This window comes from Eleginops maclovinus, chromosome 8, assembly GCF_036324505.1.
Source record: "Eleginops maclovinus isolate JMC-PN-2008 ecotype Puerto Natales chromosome 8, JC_Emac_rtc_rv5, whole genome shotgun sequence".
Taxonomy (NCBI): Eukaryota; Metazoa; Chordata; class Actinopteri; order Perciformes; family Eleginopidae; genus Eleginops; species Eleginops maclovinus.
In genome coordinates, this window is record NC_086356.1 from 18,257,129 (window position 1) to 18,273,124 (window position 15,996).

The 15,996-nt window shown below is 39.7% G+C and overlaps 1 protein-coding gene across 11 annotated transcripts in view; it reads right to left on the bottom strand.

Moving 5' to 3' along the window:
- Nucleotides 1-15,996, bottom strand: part of LOC134868186 (formin-binding protein 1) — a 66,739-nt gene that overhangs the window by 44,387 nt on the left and 6,356 nt on the right. For 2 of the 11 annotated variants that reach the window (XM_063889119.1, XM_063889120.1), the window contains exon 2: nucleotides 200-315. In XM_063889119.1, the coding sequence (XP_063745189.1) occupies nucleotides 200-315 (116 nt within the window). Of the gene's footprint in view, nucleotides 1-199; nucleotides 316-1,412; nucleotides 1,552-2,171; nucleotides 2,400-10,253; nucleotides 10,595-15,996 lie in introns of those variants that run through there. The other 9 variants (XM_063889116.1, XM_063889115.1, XM_063889117.1 and 6 more) reach the window with 9 other exon arrangements.

The following is a 15,996-nucleotide window of genomic DNA, read 5'->3' on the forward strand; positions in this document are numbered from 1 at the left end:
AATTTACTGCTCCCCATTAGGGAGTTCAGAGGTCACGGTTAGCTAAATAATGAGCTGGTGAGGATTCAGTCTCCTGTTTCAAGGACACTTCAGTAGGTCAAATCCTGCTGTAGAAGAGGAGGAGGGGGGTCTATCAAAGCCACATGGATGGAAAATCCTCAACCCTGAATGCAGTTTAAAAGTCAGCTGGAGTACTCACCTAATTTGTTTTGCATAGTTGGTTTCAATCTCTGACCTCTCCTTGACAAATTTGGTGTACTTCTCCACGAATTCAATCCCCCACTGTGTATGCTTCTCCAAGTTGTCAAACTGATCCTGTAGAAAAGAAGAAGACGTGATGATTAAATCACTGAGATAAAACAGAGATGGCAATCTATTATTGACAGAAAGAAGAAGAATTACAATCAGGCATAATGAACGATTAAATCAACTTGATGAGGATTTTCTATATCACATACTCTGGAAACTAAAGCTGAATTCAAGTACAACACCACTCTAAATAAAGTTCAAATATGCAAGCTTTGCATTTCCAAAACAGCTTACACATAAACTGGGTGATATGGAGTTTACTGGAATATGTTATATGTAATATCCCAATATTTCTCACCAAATACCTCAACATCAAAATTGCAGAGTCGACTATTAGAGCGTTCATAAACTATTTTTAGAATAATATTTCATAAAATAATGATCAGTCATTTAAATACAATGGATAAGTGGGTTAAAACCAATAATACAAAATATAACATGACATTACTTTACTGTATCTCAGCTTATTAAATCAGGTAAAGACAACACTTGTGCCATAATATGATATCCAAAATATAAGATATCTGAAGTTTGATTCAACAATATCAATATAATATTGATTTATTGCCTGACCCTATTGACACGTTGTTACCAATCTAAAGATTCAAGTTATCTGCATATGTTGTGGAACTATTCTCCATTGGCTTTCTTTCAGCCAAAGCAACCATGCATATTTGTCTCACTCGATGTGTTGTCATCGTGCAGCTGACCTCCCCTCACGGTTCAAACCTCTAACCCCTTCAAAGGGGGCATTGCCGGCCTACTTGGAAGTTGCATATTTGACGAGTGAGTTTTCCATTGGTACCCTTAATCCCATCTCAAAGTTAAGTCGAGGGTTGAGTGTAGTTCATAGTAAAAACAGACACTACTGATAATCAAGTACAGCTGTTGGGGCAGCTGAACCTATTAATCATGATTTCTTTCTGACTTGTGAGGAAAAAAGAGCCTCTAGTTGGCTGAGGTCACGTTTAGAAATCCATCCGTTCAGAAAAAAGCGCTTCATCAACACACACACACATGCTACAGCTAATCTCTACTGACAATCACACGGCTTCTTCCAAACAATCATAGCGTTAGTTTTGAAGATAAATTAAAAAAACAACCTTGGTGTAGCTCCAACAGTCTCCCATCCTCTCCTCCACCATGTCTGAAATCTTCCAGCTAGATCCCGTTAGCACTGCTCACTAAGCAAGTGAAGCCTCAGCTCTAAAAAGGTTTGTCTGATTCTCTGAGAGAGGTGCATCTCTGCACTGAAAGCATTTTCCTATCAAAGAAACAGGAAGCGGTTGTGGTGATGAAAAGTTTCAGCGATACGTTTAGGCCTCTACATTTGTGCAGCACCTCAAAGTATCTTTACCCAACTTTTTATTAGAATTAAGGCATGCTAAACATACCACATGTTGTAGTTTATCACATGTCCTGAGTGTGAGGATGTCTCTCAAACACTTTTCAAGCTGCAGTCAGACTGAACGACTGCCAATTGAAGCACTCAAAGACAACAATAGACAGACTTTCAATGAGAGGGACTTCCTATTGTTAAGTCAATTTCAATAGAAAATCAACTCATCACAAGAATGACAAGATGAAACCTCACAATTAGAATGTTTATTTTGATAACTCCTCAGCCTAGTCACTTGTTTTTCTTTCTCAGTATCTCAACCCCCTCTGCAAAATAGCTCTTTACTTTGATTCCCAAGAGCATGCTCCCTTTCAGATCTGTGAGCCAATTACAGCAATGAAACAGTTCATTATCACACACTCTTCTTGGAAAAAAAAAAAATCAACACTGCTGCTACATCATGCACATAAAAACCCTCCTCTTTTACAAAAGCACTCCCCCACACACACAAAAGTCAGATTACCTTTTTCTGCAGGGGCACCATTTTATCTGGTGTGGAATGTGTACCCCTTTAAAATATCTTAATCCAAAACGTCCATCCAACGCCAAAAGCAGCCCAACAATACGCTGAGGTTATGCTACATCCACAATTTCCAGATCAGAAGTGCAGACTAGAGTTTGGAACAATGTCGGATGACCCCAGGCGCTAACAAAGAAACTGCACAGTGGGAGCAAAATATTCCAGATTGGCTTTAAGGAGAAAGAAATCCAGAAAGTAGGAGAGGAAGCGATGCAGCTCCCTCACACACACATAACACACTGGAAGTGAGGCCACGGCTGCCCACAGCATTCAGGCTTAATGCTCCATCAGGCGTAAGGTGGAGGAAGTGGAATGGAAGAGGAGGATGGGCAGAGAGAGAGAGAGAGAGAGAGGAAAAGCAGAGAGAGGAGCAGAAATGACAGGAGAGGCGGGATTATATGGGAGGGGATTACATTTAAGGGAGGGGGTGGGGTCACACTGCTGCTGGGTTCTCATAAACCCTTCACTTTACCATATTTCATATAAAATATAGCCTATATGAAATAAACTTTATGATCCGAGACATGATGAGTCATTCCGAGCTCATCATCGCTAACATCGGATGGGATCGAAGTTGCTCGAAGAAAAATGGAAAAGTCATCAACAAAGCTTTTCTCCACCTCCAAGGAAAAGAGCTGATTAATAAATGATGGACCTTAGTGGGGCAAGTATCAAAGACAACAACACATTATGTGAAAGTGTGTCAGATGACAGCATAGTCTGCATGCTGTATTACATTAACTCCCTGCGTGCAACAATGTATAGCCCTGTACTACACAATGTACTTTTTGTAAGTGATTTTTAGCACTAGCCATGGGAAATAGATCCAATGACAGAAATCGGTGAGCAAAGAAAAGCAGAATAGCATGTGAAGTGGGAGAGAAATATTCAATCAGACACTATTTTGGTCATTGTTAAATCATGCCACAAATATAAATGTGCTATTTTTGTGAATGTTCTTGGGTTCTCCATTTTTGGTGAATCTAAACAATACACTTCAGTATGGAACCCAGATTTTATTTAATTCTTTTTACATTTTATTGACCAAACAATAATGGTACAGGGTTTTATCTAAACCGGGTAACAGGGGCGGTGCACCCTCTTACTCCCGGCGTGCACCCTCATACCAGAATGCAGATTTTGCTCATAAAATCCTAAAGTGATGCCAGTGAAGGAAGCAGGCTTACACTGAAACTGTGATTTCTGAATTAGTTTCTTCTACTCTCCTTTTTTCTGTAGAGGAAGTAAAGAAACCGTAACTCTGGATTTATTTGTGGTTTGAGGTGCAATATATCACTCGGCAGTGTAAAAGGTCTCCTGTTATGCTATATTTGTATGTAATATATTGTTATGCTATATTTGAATACCAAACAGATCCCCCATTGTACCATGCCTCATCCCCCTCTATTTCAGCCCTGTTCCTGAAGTGCTGATTCTGGGACTGTCGCTTTAAATTTGAGCTGAGCTGAAGCTGGCCACGCCCCTTTGGAGCGACATGCAGCTCTCTCTCCTCTGTGAGAGTTTTCTACCGGGAGATACTGATGCACGTGGCGCATTGTTTCTGATACAGCACATAGCTTGTTCTTTCTCAGAGTTTACCACTAGAACAGAGACATTATATGTATTATATATACAACAACTCTAAGTCCTTCCTGCAGACATCCTGCTGAACACACAGACACACAGAGGAGCTGCGGAGGGCATTCAGCTCACCGACTGTATATGGGGGACGATAGGTTGGGACGTGTCACGTGGACGGGACGTTGTCAGGAGTTCAATGTAAAGCCAGCCCACATTTCCGAAATGACTAATAACTGAAGCACATCTGGATCAGCTCGTTTGTACCCCCGTTTTTAGAGATGTGGGTAAGGAGGAAAAGAGAGAGGGTTGTATTTTCTGACACTTTGTGAGTCTCTTTACACACCGGGGACACATATTTATGTATAGAAGACATCAAAAAAGTGCATTTTGCATAATAGGGGACCTTTTAGACATGAAGAAACTATTATTTTCTGCTTCGCTCTAATGCATTATTTCTGCTGGAAAGTGGGCGGGCCCGTAATATTGTCCCGAAGTGAAGCTAGCGCCCTCATACTATATTTTTCCAGACAAACCCCTGATACTTCATTGAGTAAAACATTGTCGGATAAATTAACACGGAAAATAATCATTAGCTGCAGCCTTCACAAACTCTAAGTTTTTAAATGTTGAGTAAAAAAGATGGGGACAGTTTGATTGCCTTATCTCAGTCTAAAGTTTGCATTTGTTTACCGTTTAATCTGCTTTATTGTGATGCAGCAAGACAACTTTCTCCCATGGGAAACGTTAAAGTAACCCTGAAGAAAACCACACATTTTATATAAATCCATTCAAAAATATTTCAGGCTATGATCTTTACGATGAATACAAATATTTCAGAACTAAAGACAGAGGTAAAGACAAAATGATCCCCCCCTGTAAAGCAGCAAGAACATCATTTCAGTAGAATAAATCAATTTCAAAACATGTAAAATGAATACAGTGACCACAGTTAGCGTGTCTGCACTGCATGCAAATCATAGTGTCAGGTTTTCCGCCACACTCATATTCAAACATGCAAAGGAATTTTGTGAAAAAAAACCTACAATGGCGCCCCCATACTGAAGAGTAATAACTCCAGCTTCAAACTTCCCTTCTGTCATGAGCGGCCTCTGACACCTGACCTGCTCCTGCAGGAGGGAGCTGGGGGGTGGGGGATCGCTGCAGGAAACCGCCCCACCCCTCTCTGCTTGTTATTTCATGACCGTCCCACTCCCTCTGATGCATGTAGCATTGTGGAAGTACATGGAGGAAAATAAATAGAACCGTGCGGCTAAATATTTTTTATTATCCAGGATATTGGGAACAGGTTCAAACGGAGAACTTAGCAGTTACTAAACATATTTCAGCTCTACATATGTGATGTAGGAAAACAAATACATGCCTATTTAAGGATCAGACTCCGGACCCCCCACCTTTCCCGACTGCTGGTGCAGATTATGGTGCAGTTTAATGTATCAGACTGCCAGTTAATCTGAACTAATGCACATTATTTACTACCAATCCAGATCAAATCTCATTTCATCCACGCTGATGGCCCTTTGACCTGCATCCGATCAACATAGAGGTTTCCTCTTTCCTCACAGAGCACATCACAAGAACAAACATACTTTTACCAGATTGTTTCACTAGTTTATTAATGCTACTCTCCTTTGTATTATATCATTTATCTTACCTTCTGACTCTTTGACTGACATTGCATGTTTATGGCTTCATGTGTATTTTGTGAACCACTTTGGACTGCAACTTATGTGTGTTTTATAAATATTACTATCAGGGTTTTGTCGAAACCAGGTAACAGGAGCGCTGCGCCCACTTACTCCCGGCGTGCGCCCTCAAACCAAAATGCAGATTTTCCTGTAAAATTTTAAAGTGAGGCCAGAAAACAACATTTCTGTTGGTCATAAATTGTATAATTACTCCAGACATATGAAGATGGTGTCAAATGTGTCATCAGACAGCAGGGACAGCTTTGTTTTTACGGAGAATACATAGGAGATGGATGTCTGGTGGGTCTGCAGGCAGCAGGCTTACACTGAAACTGAGATATTTTAATTACATCATTTCTTTTACTCTCTTTTTTTGTGTAGAGGAACTAAAGAAACCATAACTCTGTATTCATTTCTTCCTTGAGGTGCAATATATGACTCAGCCCTCACGCTATATCTTCCTAGAAAAACCCCTGATTACTGTTATTATTTTATTAAGTGACAGACATGGTCTTATATTCAACCCACATCCTCTTTGTCATCTCCTACATAAGCAAAACTAGGCTATAAAATGTTTAAACCTTACAGCAACTGAATATCTGATATTGAAATGTAAGTACTACTCAGTACCACCATTTTGTAATCTTATTTCCAGATGTATTGTACTGTAACATTTTACCATGATCACTCCCTCTCCTTACACACACAGCATCTTTACAGGTCTGTGCGTTCTTTATTGTCAAAAAGGCAGTGCCTCCACCACTATAGCAGGTAGGTTCTTTAAATGTCTTCCTGTTTCTCCTCCCCTCCACCACAGAAGGCAGTACAGAGTAATCACATTACTAACACTAACGCTGCTGCTGCTGGTGTTTTTTTTTAATCCTCAGTGCGTTTTAAAGACACAAAGTCGGAAATAAATGGAGCATGTAGAATAAGTGTTCTCTGACCTGAGCAAAAATCTCCTGAGGACCGTTGGGTCTTAGATAATAATGCACCTTTCAATGTGTTGTCTTTGTTGCAAAAGAAGATGCTACTTTGCAAGAACATTTTCAGGAATGGTCTGACGGAGTCTTATTGTCATTGCCATCAAGAGCTATTAATGTTCATTGTTGTTCTAGTGAGGATAATAGGCAGGATAATGAGAAGGTGGATTAAGACAGAGCAACATGAAGAAAGTGAGCAGCAGTGTGAGCTGAACACTTGACAACAAGGTCGGTGATAGCAATGCACTGCTTTTAAAACCTCTTAAAGATACACTCCGGGGCCCACTGCTTTCTTTATTGCAGCTTTGCCACCTCAGCAGAGGTCAGTGTGCTGCTCTGATGATCACAGTGAAAATCAATGTGCCATTAAAACACAAGAGAAGAGGAAAAAGGGAGTTGTTTCATTGTTAGAGGGGAAAGAACAGGAAACCACTGACTAATAGGTTAAAAGATGTAATATATTCATCACCGTTTGAAAATAAGTCGGTAATACATTTAATAACGCATAGTCTTGGTAGAAAATCAGGAAATATACGTGTTTCAGCCCTTCCTCAGTGTTTCCTCTAAGAAATGCCTGCAACTGAGCAATGTTCTTTTGGTTTTATTCATTCATTTAATCGAGGTGTCATAGGATCAAGATTTCAGTCTTTTTGTCGTTGCTTTCAGGAGAAAAAAAAAAGGTTTTTCATTAGGACATCATGCCATCCCAACTTTAATTAAGGGACAAGAGAGAAAATAAATAAAACGCTAATAATAAGAATTTAAATTACATTACAATTAAGGTTTCCAGTGTGCAAACTTCTGTTGCAGTCATTGCTTCACAGATTCGAAACAAAACAATACCTAACTTTCTAAAACTGATCTTCAAGCTCTCACAGTTATGTTTTAAACTTCCCATATTTAAGTTCAAGCTTTCAGATTGTGTCAGTGGTATCTATATGATGTCTGACAGGAAACCTGCAGACACAAAGAAAAGCAGAGTGGCGGGGGGGAATCCACAGAGGCTGAAGGGGACAGATGTTCTGCTGGAAGGAGGACAATAGGACAAGAGGCCTTCAGATCCCTTTGTCTTGTTGTAATGGTTGAGTGTGTGGGGACAGGACAGTAGGAAACTTTACTGTTCCATGGAGAGCTTATTGACCTGGATTTGTTGCTTAAGATTTCACAAAGAAATGGTGTGACACTAAAGTGGAAGGAATGAATGTGTGACCCATACCTAACTAATGTAAAGGGTAAATAGAAGTATCCAGTGTGTTTTTTATCAGATTTGGGTCGCAACAGATCACATATCATCAAAACATTTTAAAAAACTCACACTTAGATTATAAAACTAGTACCTTGCTTCAGCTTGCCGCAGTTTGTGCCGGTACTGTATTGTTATGTTAATTAGTCGTAGACCAACTGTAAATTGTGATTATGCAATATTTATTTGCATTGACAAGGTGTGGAGATGTTTAAAGAGGTTTGCTACTATTCCTAAAGTATCAGATAAGATAACTTTGTTTTTACCACTTGATAACGTTACCAATTACAAAAATTGCCATGTAATTTGAATTCAGTACCTGGCCACACTGCAAAGTTTTGATGCGCTTATGAACTATTACGGTAAACATGAATGAGTTATTGCAGGATACTTGTTAGCTAACAAACCCCAAACTGGAGGGTGAGGATGAGTGCATTCATCCAAACATGGTCATTAGTCTGAGTGTCCTGCCAATTCAAATAATAAACAAGTACCCCAATTGTTCTCAAAACTAGCCCTGCCTCAGTGATTCCAGCATAGCGGCAGAAAATGTCTAATGCCATGTTCTAATAATTAATGATCCATTCTTGCAGATCATGGCAGACACCATAGAGATGACTCCGAAATCTACTGGTTTCAAGGCAATGAAAATCTTATATCCCATGCTCCTCCAACAACTCAACATACATGGTGCAAATAAGATAAATAAAATAGTGCAAAAAGAGAGAAGAATATTTACAATAACAACAATAAAGATTTGAGGATGTGAAATATATACATATGTGGAATACATTGAGAGTATTTAAATACTTTACACTGTTGAATGAGGAGGTATGGACTGATGCATATATTACGTATAGCAGATGTATATGGCAGATATGTATAATATATAGATATGTGTACTATAAACAGATATGTATGGCAGATGTGTATAATATATATGTATGTGTGTACTATAACCAGATGTGAGTAGACATTCACAGAGCTCATAGGTCGGTACATGCACGCTTGACTGTGGCTCAGGACCGTGGGCGTCCTGCAGCAAGAACAAATATTTGGGGGGAGATGCCAAACCCTCTCTCGGACACACACTGTGCTTTGTATAAGACAGCGGGGCGGAACAATGGCTCCATAGCCCGGTGTATTAACCCATGTGTCAGAGAGGAGTACCAGGAAAAAGGACAGTAGCCCCACACACACCAACACGCTCGTGCACACACATAAACAAAGAGCGGTGAGGCATGGCTGCTTAATGCTGCCCTAAGCTATTCCTCTTTGGTCTATTAAAGGGCAAGAAGTATTTCTCAGCCCCCTGCCCACCCACCCTGAGTGACAACTTAACACAGGAAAGTAAAAAAAGCAACAAGAGCAGGAATTATAAGATGACGAATCAAGTAGTCGATTGACGGAAATGATGACGCCAAATATCTTGATAATCATTTATGGGATTAAATGGGCAAAGATGGCAGGAAATGCTCTTTTCAGCCTCTTGAAATGGAGATTTCCTGCTATTTCATATGATAATGAATACAATTGGGTTTTTGTTGGCAAAACAAGACATCAGGGACATCATTTTTGACTTTAAAATATTTTTAAATGTCCAACCCAGACATTTTATTAGCCAAAGTTAATCGATTAATCTTAGAAAAACAATCAACAGACAATATACACTTTTAAAATAAGCTAATGGGGCCATACAAATATCTAACTGCATAGGATAAGTCTATCTTCTTTGGTGCAACATACACTCACTTGAGGCTGGATTACCAAATTTGAGCTAAATGCTGACCCATCACTATCAACTAAGCTAAAATTTCCATAGACACTCCACTGTCAGGGACCAGTTATCAACGGCCTGATGTAGGGTGATGATATTTATGCAAAATATTCCTCTGAATGTACAAAACAAACACATGCCCACTGTTAAATTCACAAATGCAAACACCAACACTCTGAGCAGCTGTTTTGGGCAGTGGGTGACCTTATGTGTAAGAGCGCTTGTTTGCATGCCATGCAGATAAATATAGAAACAACGCCTCTGCTTGTCTGAAATCTAAGAATGTGTGTTGGCGTATGCACACGTGTATCATGCTTCCATGTCCGTAAAACATGTCTTCTCTGTGCCTGCCTGTGCACAACCCCTGTTGCCATTTAATCCCACCACCTCTTAGCATATTGGTCCAGAACAGCTTCGTGTATGAGTAATTGGCTCACTCGAATAAAAGTACCAGCCCTTCTTTCAACGGTTAAGCAACAGGAAATTGCCGTCTCTCAGTTGTGAGTCAGAGTAACAGGAAGGGTAGTCAACTCATTCATGGTCTCAAAAAGAAACTTTTACTGCAGCATTCTTCTCCGCCCTTGTAAAAGTTTTAGAAGCTAGCATCTAGCAAGTGCTTCTTTCCTTGTCATTAGTACAATGACTCCCCCCACAGCCTTCCTTGGTTGATTAATACTGCTAATTTAAATTGAAAGAGTAAATCTTCAAGAATTAATAATGTATCTGCTCACTTACATCACTCGTCATCTTCATTTCAAGCAGAACCTGCAGATACTCTTCATAAGGACTCAGCGGCTGCTCTTCCTTTTGCTCCTCTGTTTCCGATTTCCCAGAACGAACATTGTCCAGGAAAATGAAAAACTCACTTTTTCTGCGCAACATTGTGACCGTTTCGAAGTAGGAAAAAACGAGCTCCGTCCAGACAAAGTTAATCCATCTCGAGAAATACAACACGAGAGAAGAAGTCTTGATTTAGCAAAACAGTTTTCGGATATTTAAGATCCTGTACGTAGTAATGCAAACATTGGAGCCAAATATTTCAAATATCCTGGTATTTGAAGAACAAATTCACCAATAGAAGCCACAAACTAAAAGGTAAAATAAGAGCGACCAACACAAATGGGGCAGGTTCCAGCACAGAGCTCGATAAAATGACCATTAATCTGATTACTACACCTCCCTCCTTACTACTTTAGCCACCCAATGGGACGCCGTGGTTCTGTGGATTAATCCTGCCGGGCCAGCGAACACACTTTAGCCATTGTTCTTGTTGAGCTGTTTTTGTCCTTTTGGGGGGGGGGATAAAGCTCTTTAAATCTTATGTAATACATTCTCTGGAATTAAACTAAAAAGGTATTGAACTTATTATGAGAGAACCGCAATGAGTCTTTCTAAAGTAAACTGCTACAACTTGGCAAAATATTGGTTTAGTTCATTCCGTGACAGAGTTTGAAGTAATCCAGATTTGAATGAGATAGGCCATCTCTTAGCCCATAAGCTTGATAACACTATAATGGATATGAAGGGCTGAAAAAAGGGGGTATTGATGGAGCAGTTAATCTGTACACTGGCTCTGAGTGACCTCACATGTAGACAGTTAGAATAGACTTCCCTAATGTAATGCTTTATATGTCAGCAAGTTATTTTTCAAGACAGTTCTTCCCTGTTGGGGTAGGAGGGGGGTTTTCCTTATCTGATTTGCAGGTCCAAGGACAGATGGTTTCTTATTTGTTAAGCCCTTTGAGATACTGTGGTGTTTTGTGATTCAAAGCTTTGGCTGAATAAATGAAAGATACCAAACTTCAGTCGACTTTATATTTCAACCAATCCAGTTTTATCTTGGTCAAAAAGGATCTGCATCTAACTTGTCTGTAATATTGTTAGCCCAAATATTGATATTGGATTTTCCCATTTCCTAAACAGCAGTATAAGACACAAATACCCAGTAAGTAATTATGAATTTATGGCATAAAACATGTAAAAAAAAAACACTATTTAAATGGGTCTTTTCAAATATTTTTCGGGGTTAAACTGAATTTTTTTTCTTGAATTCATCAAGAATCTTCACCTTGTTTGAATTCTTGGTTCACTTGCAAGAAACAACATTTATTTCAAGATTGAAAAAGTAACAAAGGGTGAATTATTGATATACAAGCGGCCATTTTGGGAGGGAAGTAACACTTTAGGGGTGAGTTAACTGTGTTCAGTGTTGGTGTAAATGACACCCTGCTCAGCTGTCCCCTCATGCTATGCTAAACATGGTTCAGGTGAGTCTCCTGCCATGGCACTCAAGCTATGTGCTGCCATGACATGTCTCCGGTAGACCTTTTTCCACTGAAGAATAACCATGATTTGAACATAATAACTGCAGGTTCTCTTGCAAAAAAACATCAAAATACTACCTTAGTGATTACTATACTTCATTGCCAATAGGTGTCAGTCTTTTAATCACACTGCTACAGAGGAACTTGATGGGAAAAACATACAAACAAACAGCAGTAGCATATAATTAAGCCTGCAGGCAAACATGATGGTGGTAAATGAGAGACTAGATTCAAATGTGTTTTGCACTCAGACCCAAATGTGTGTGTTGCTCGAAGTTTCAGTTCATAAATAGATCTGAGTGACGCCATGCTGCCTGTTTCTGTCCGCCTCAAGCAAGGCTTCTCATCTTGCAATGGCGCTCTACTCTCTGAAGCCAGTTTAATAACTCCGCTTCAGATGACCAGAGTCTAATCTCTCCCTTGAGGATCAAATAATCTGGCTTTGAGCCAACAATGTATTGCATTTCTCTTCTCTTTTTTCCCCCTCAAGGAATACAGGAGTGTGGTACTCCTTTTTCTGGGTTCCTGGTGCAGTGCTACCTCTTCTCGTACAATACTTATTCAACTTAGATACTGCACAAAGGCGTCATAAAATAAGATTAAAGTCATGCAGCTGGTACAGCCAATGAGTGGGGTTTGCCATTTTTAACCAGAGCATTGTATTTAGCTGGAAAGGTCAGCTGATGTTAATACAGATAAACTAGAGCTTGTGTGGCTGTAGCATGGCTTTTCTCAACAGTGTGCTGGCTAAATCTATGATGAAGAGAACCTCCCCTACTCTAATTAGCTGAGGAATATTTTATTTGAAACTAAATGGCTTTAAATAACAGGGGTACGCAACCTTTTTGAAATGAAGTGCCATTTTTTTCATGATATTAAGGTTAACATTAGGTTTGATTGTGACACCACATCAAATTAAATAACTAAAAAGGTCTGTAATTGTATTCCTTTTATCCAAAGATATAATAATCAAGATATTTTAATTATAAGAGCAGGCTGATATCTTTGAGTTGAAATCATAAACCCTACCAATTTTCCACCAATCTCTTTCATAGGCAATAAACTTTTTTTAATCTATCAAACTAGCTAAAATGACAGGCCATGGAACAGCAAATGGCTGTGAAAGAGTTCATTTAGCATGTGAATGAGACGGTACTACTCTTTTGAACACTTACTACCCTTGGTTAAGCTACCACAATGGTGGCATAGCGCCTAAGGTTGCCATCGCCTGTTATAGAACTCACACTTAAATATATGGCTGAGAGCTAAGCTTTAGGGATGGACGACATTATGTCTGATCATCTTCTTCATCTTCTCTCTGCTATTTTAGATTCTTGGCTTCTTTTTGTTCTACTGTGAGAGAATCCAACCGATTAACCTTCTAAAAGCCCACAAGGACGTTGAGTCTGTAGCTTTATTCTCTCTTGCTAACAACAAAAGAGTTTTATGCTGATGCTAGAATATTTACTGTCCTTTTTTTGTGGGGGAAACACATAAAAGGACTTGGTATGCCAATATGTTCACTGTATCATCAAAATGAGCTGACATATCTTCAGGTTTTTCCTGGCAGCACCAACAGCTTTTTTAATTCTCTGAATTGGGTGGCAGCACTTTTACACCACCCTGACATGTCTCATCTCAGGATATGAGTAAAAATGGGATTTCTTAAGAGGCTTCAAGCAGGAAACTCCTCTTAGACAGACTCAGATTTGTATTTTCATATGTCACCCAGTTTCTTCTATTCCAATGTACAGCATAACATGAGGTTAAACCATGGAGAGACATGGAGATGTATTAAGAGGACATTCTGCTCATATTCAGGTTACTATTAGTATTTAGTGTCTCTATGGGACATGTCTCCCTGCTTTAATGTTCAAAAAGCTCTTTATTTTTCTCATACTGCCTGTGCTGCTGCACCTCTTTTCACCCTCTGTCTGAAACCAGAGCCCTGGTCTGTCTGCTCCGATTGGTTAGCTGGCCAGCTCTGTTGTGATGGGTCAAATGCTTAGAGATGTCCCGCTTCTTAGCCAATCACGTACAATTAGTTGGAGCTATCCAATAGGTGTGAGTGTTGGACTCCTTGTTCCACCTGTAACATAGTGATGTCACTACGTTAGGTGTAAACAAAGGAGTCCAATGGAGGCATTTCAGGCAGGGCGGGGGGGAGTGTTTGGGGAGAGAAACTCCCTCTGGAGGAAACAGAGGGATTTTAGCCTGTGCAGACCATAGACATGAACACACACCTATATACACACTATAGAAAAGGGAAAACCCCAAATAGCATAACAGGGCCCTTTTAATTTTTTTAAGGAGGACCATCCTTTGTGGCTGAATAAAGCCAGAAGCCCACTAGAGGAAGTGCTACATATTACACCTAATGCCTTTAACTGCCTGAACAATTCACCAATACAATCAACAACTCCAGCCATCATGAACATCAATAAACGACCATATTCTGTATCATAAATAACTTCTAAATGAAGATAGATAATCCTGCTAAAGCAAAAAGGTTTTGACATCCTGCAGATTGGAGAGCATTATCTGACCACAATGATGTAGAACAATGCCAAGAAGCCTCCTCAAGCACACATGGCCTCTCAATAATCACAAAAATGTGATTCTCCCACTGCGAGAGAACAAAGCTAAGCTCAGAAATCTCGAAGAAGAAAGTTAACTGAGGACAAGCTTTTCTTTTTAAGTGACACACATGATTATATCCATCGGTTTCTCAGAGACAATTACAGGAGAGGGAAATGAGTCTGTGCGATGAAAGCAGTAGCAAGGAAAAAAACGGAGCAAATGAGGAAATGTGCAAAAGGCAAGAGGGAAAGCTGGTTATTTCTCCAGCAGTTAAAATATTCTCAAGCAGTGGGAGACAAGTGTTTGGAAACTGCATGGCTGCACGGGCCTGTTTTCTTTATGGATTTGAATCATTTCACATTAAGCAGCGGTAAAGTAACTGCTACATATAAAACGCTTCACATGGTGCCCACAATGTCTACTGACCACATCTGGAATGACATCTTCTCTTCCCTGAGATTTTAGGAGGAACAAAAACAGAACACCACGGTCCCACAAGCAGGCAACCCACGGTTTCTTGGCCTCAAACATTCCCTGACTTCATGATCACCACAGAGGACAGATGGAGGATTGAGATAGCAGAGCTAATAAAATGTGCAATAGTATCTTTAGTCTTTTACCACGCGTCCATCTGTGCTATCACTATGTGCTTCTTAGGGATGATAAACACAGGCTGACCAAGTACTCCAGATGTCAAATCAGTATTAAAATACAAGGATTGTGGCTTTCATTCCAAACATGTAACATTTACTTTTGCATACTAAATGTTTATTAGTTGTTATGTTATAGATGCCCATGTTTTTTGGGGTCCACGTACATAATTACAGAGAAAATCAAGTCACTCTTGTAATGAAATAAACATATTATTATCTATTTTTATCATGATTAACCAATGAAACCTCCAAATAAGTACATGCATATTAATTCTGGAAAACGAGACAGATGATACCAATGGGGCGCCAATATTTTTGTGCATTCCTGAGCTCTAAGGACAATTGTTTCCAAATTCAACAAAAAATGCATGAACAAATATCATATTATGCCAATTGTAAGGCTTTTCTTCACTCCTTACTTCTCTTATTCTATGCTATAACTATCACTACAAGCTACACAATGACGTCTACAATGAGGTACACTTAGGCCTGAAAGCACCAGCAGTTTAAATGGAGATGTTGCAGAGAAAAAGAGGATGTATCCCTGTGTTCATCCTTCACCTTGAACAGTCGTAAAACAGAGCAGGCAATCACTGAGCTAATGTTCCTCCATTACTCTGTGCTGGGAAACTCAATGCTGACACAGCCTCAGGAACAAATGACACCTACAGTACAGTAGTACAATATAGCAGTAATTAGGAGAACATGGAAGAGATGGGGCTCAGGTTACAATATGTCATAGTGGTTGCAGCAGCTGTAGAATATCCACCGTCACAGCAATGATTAGAGGCCAACTTTCACAAATAACAGAAGTGGTAATGAGGCCTCCAGATTAAAGGCTGCAACAGTGAGTCTGTGGTCATGTGAGAAGGCAGCAGGACTACATTTATGTTTGGAGAACACAACAGAGAAAACATCTAA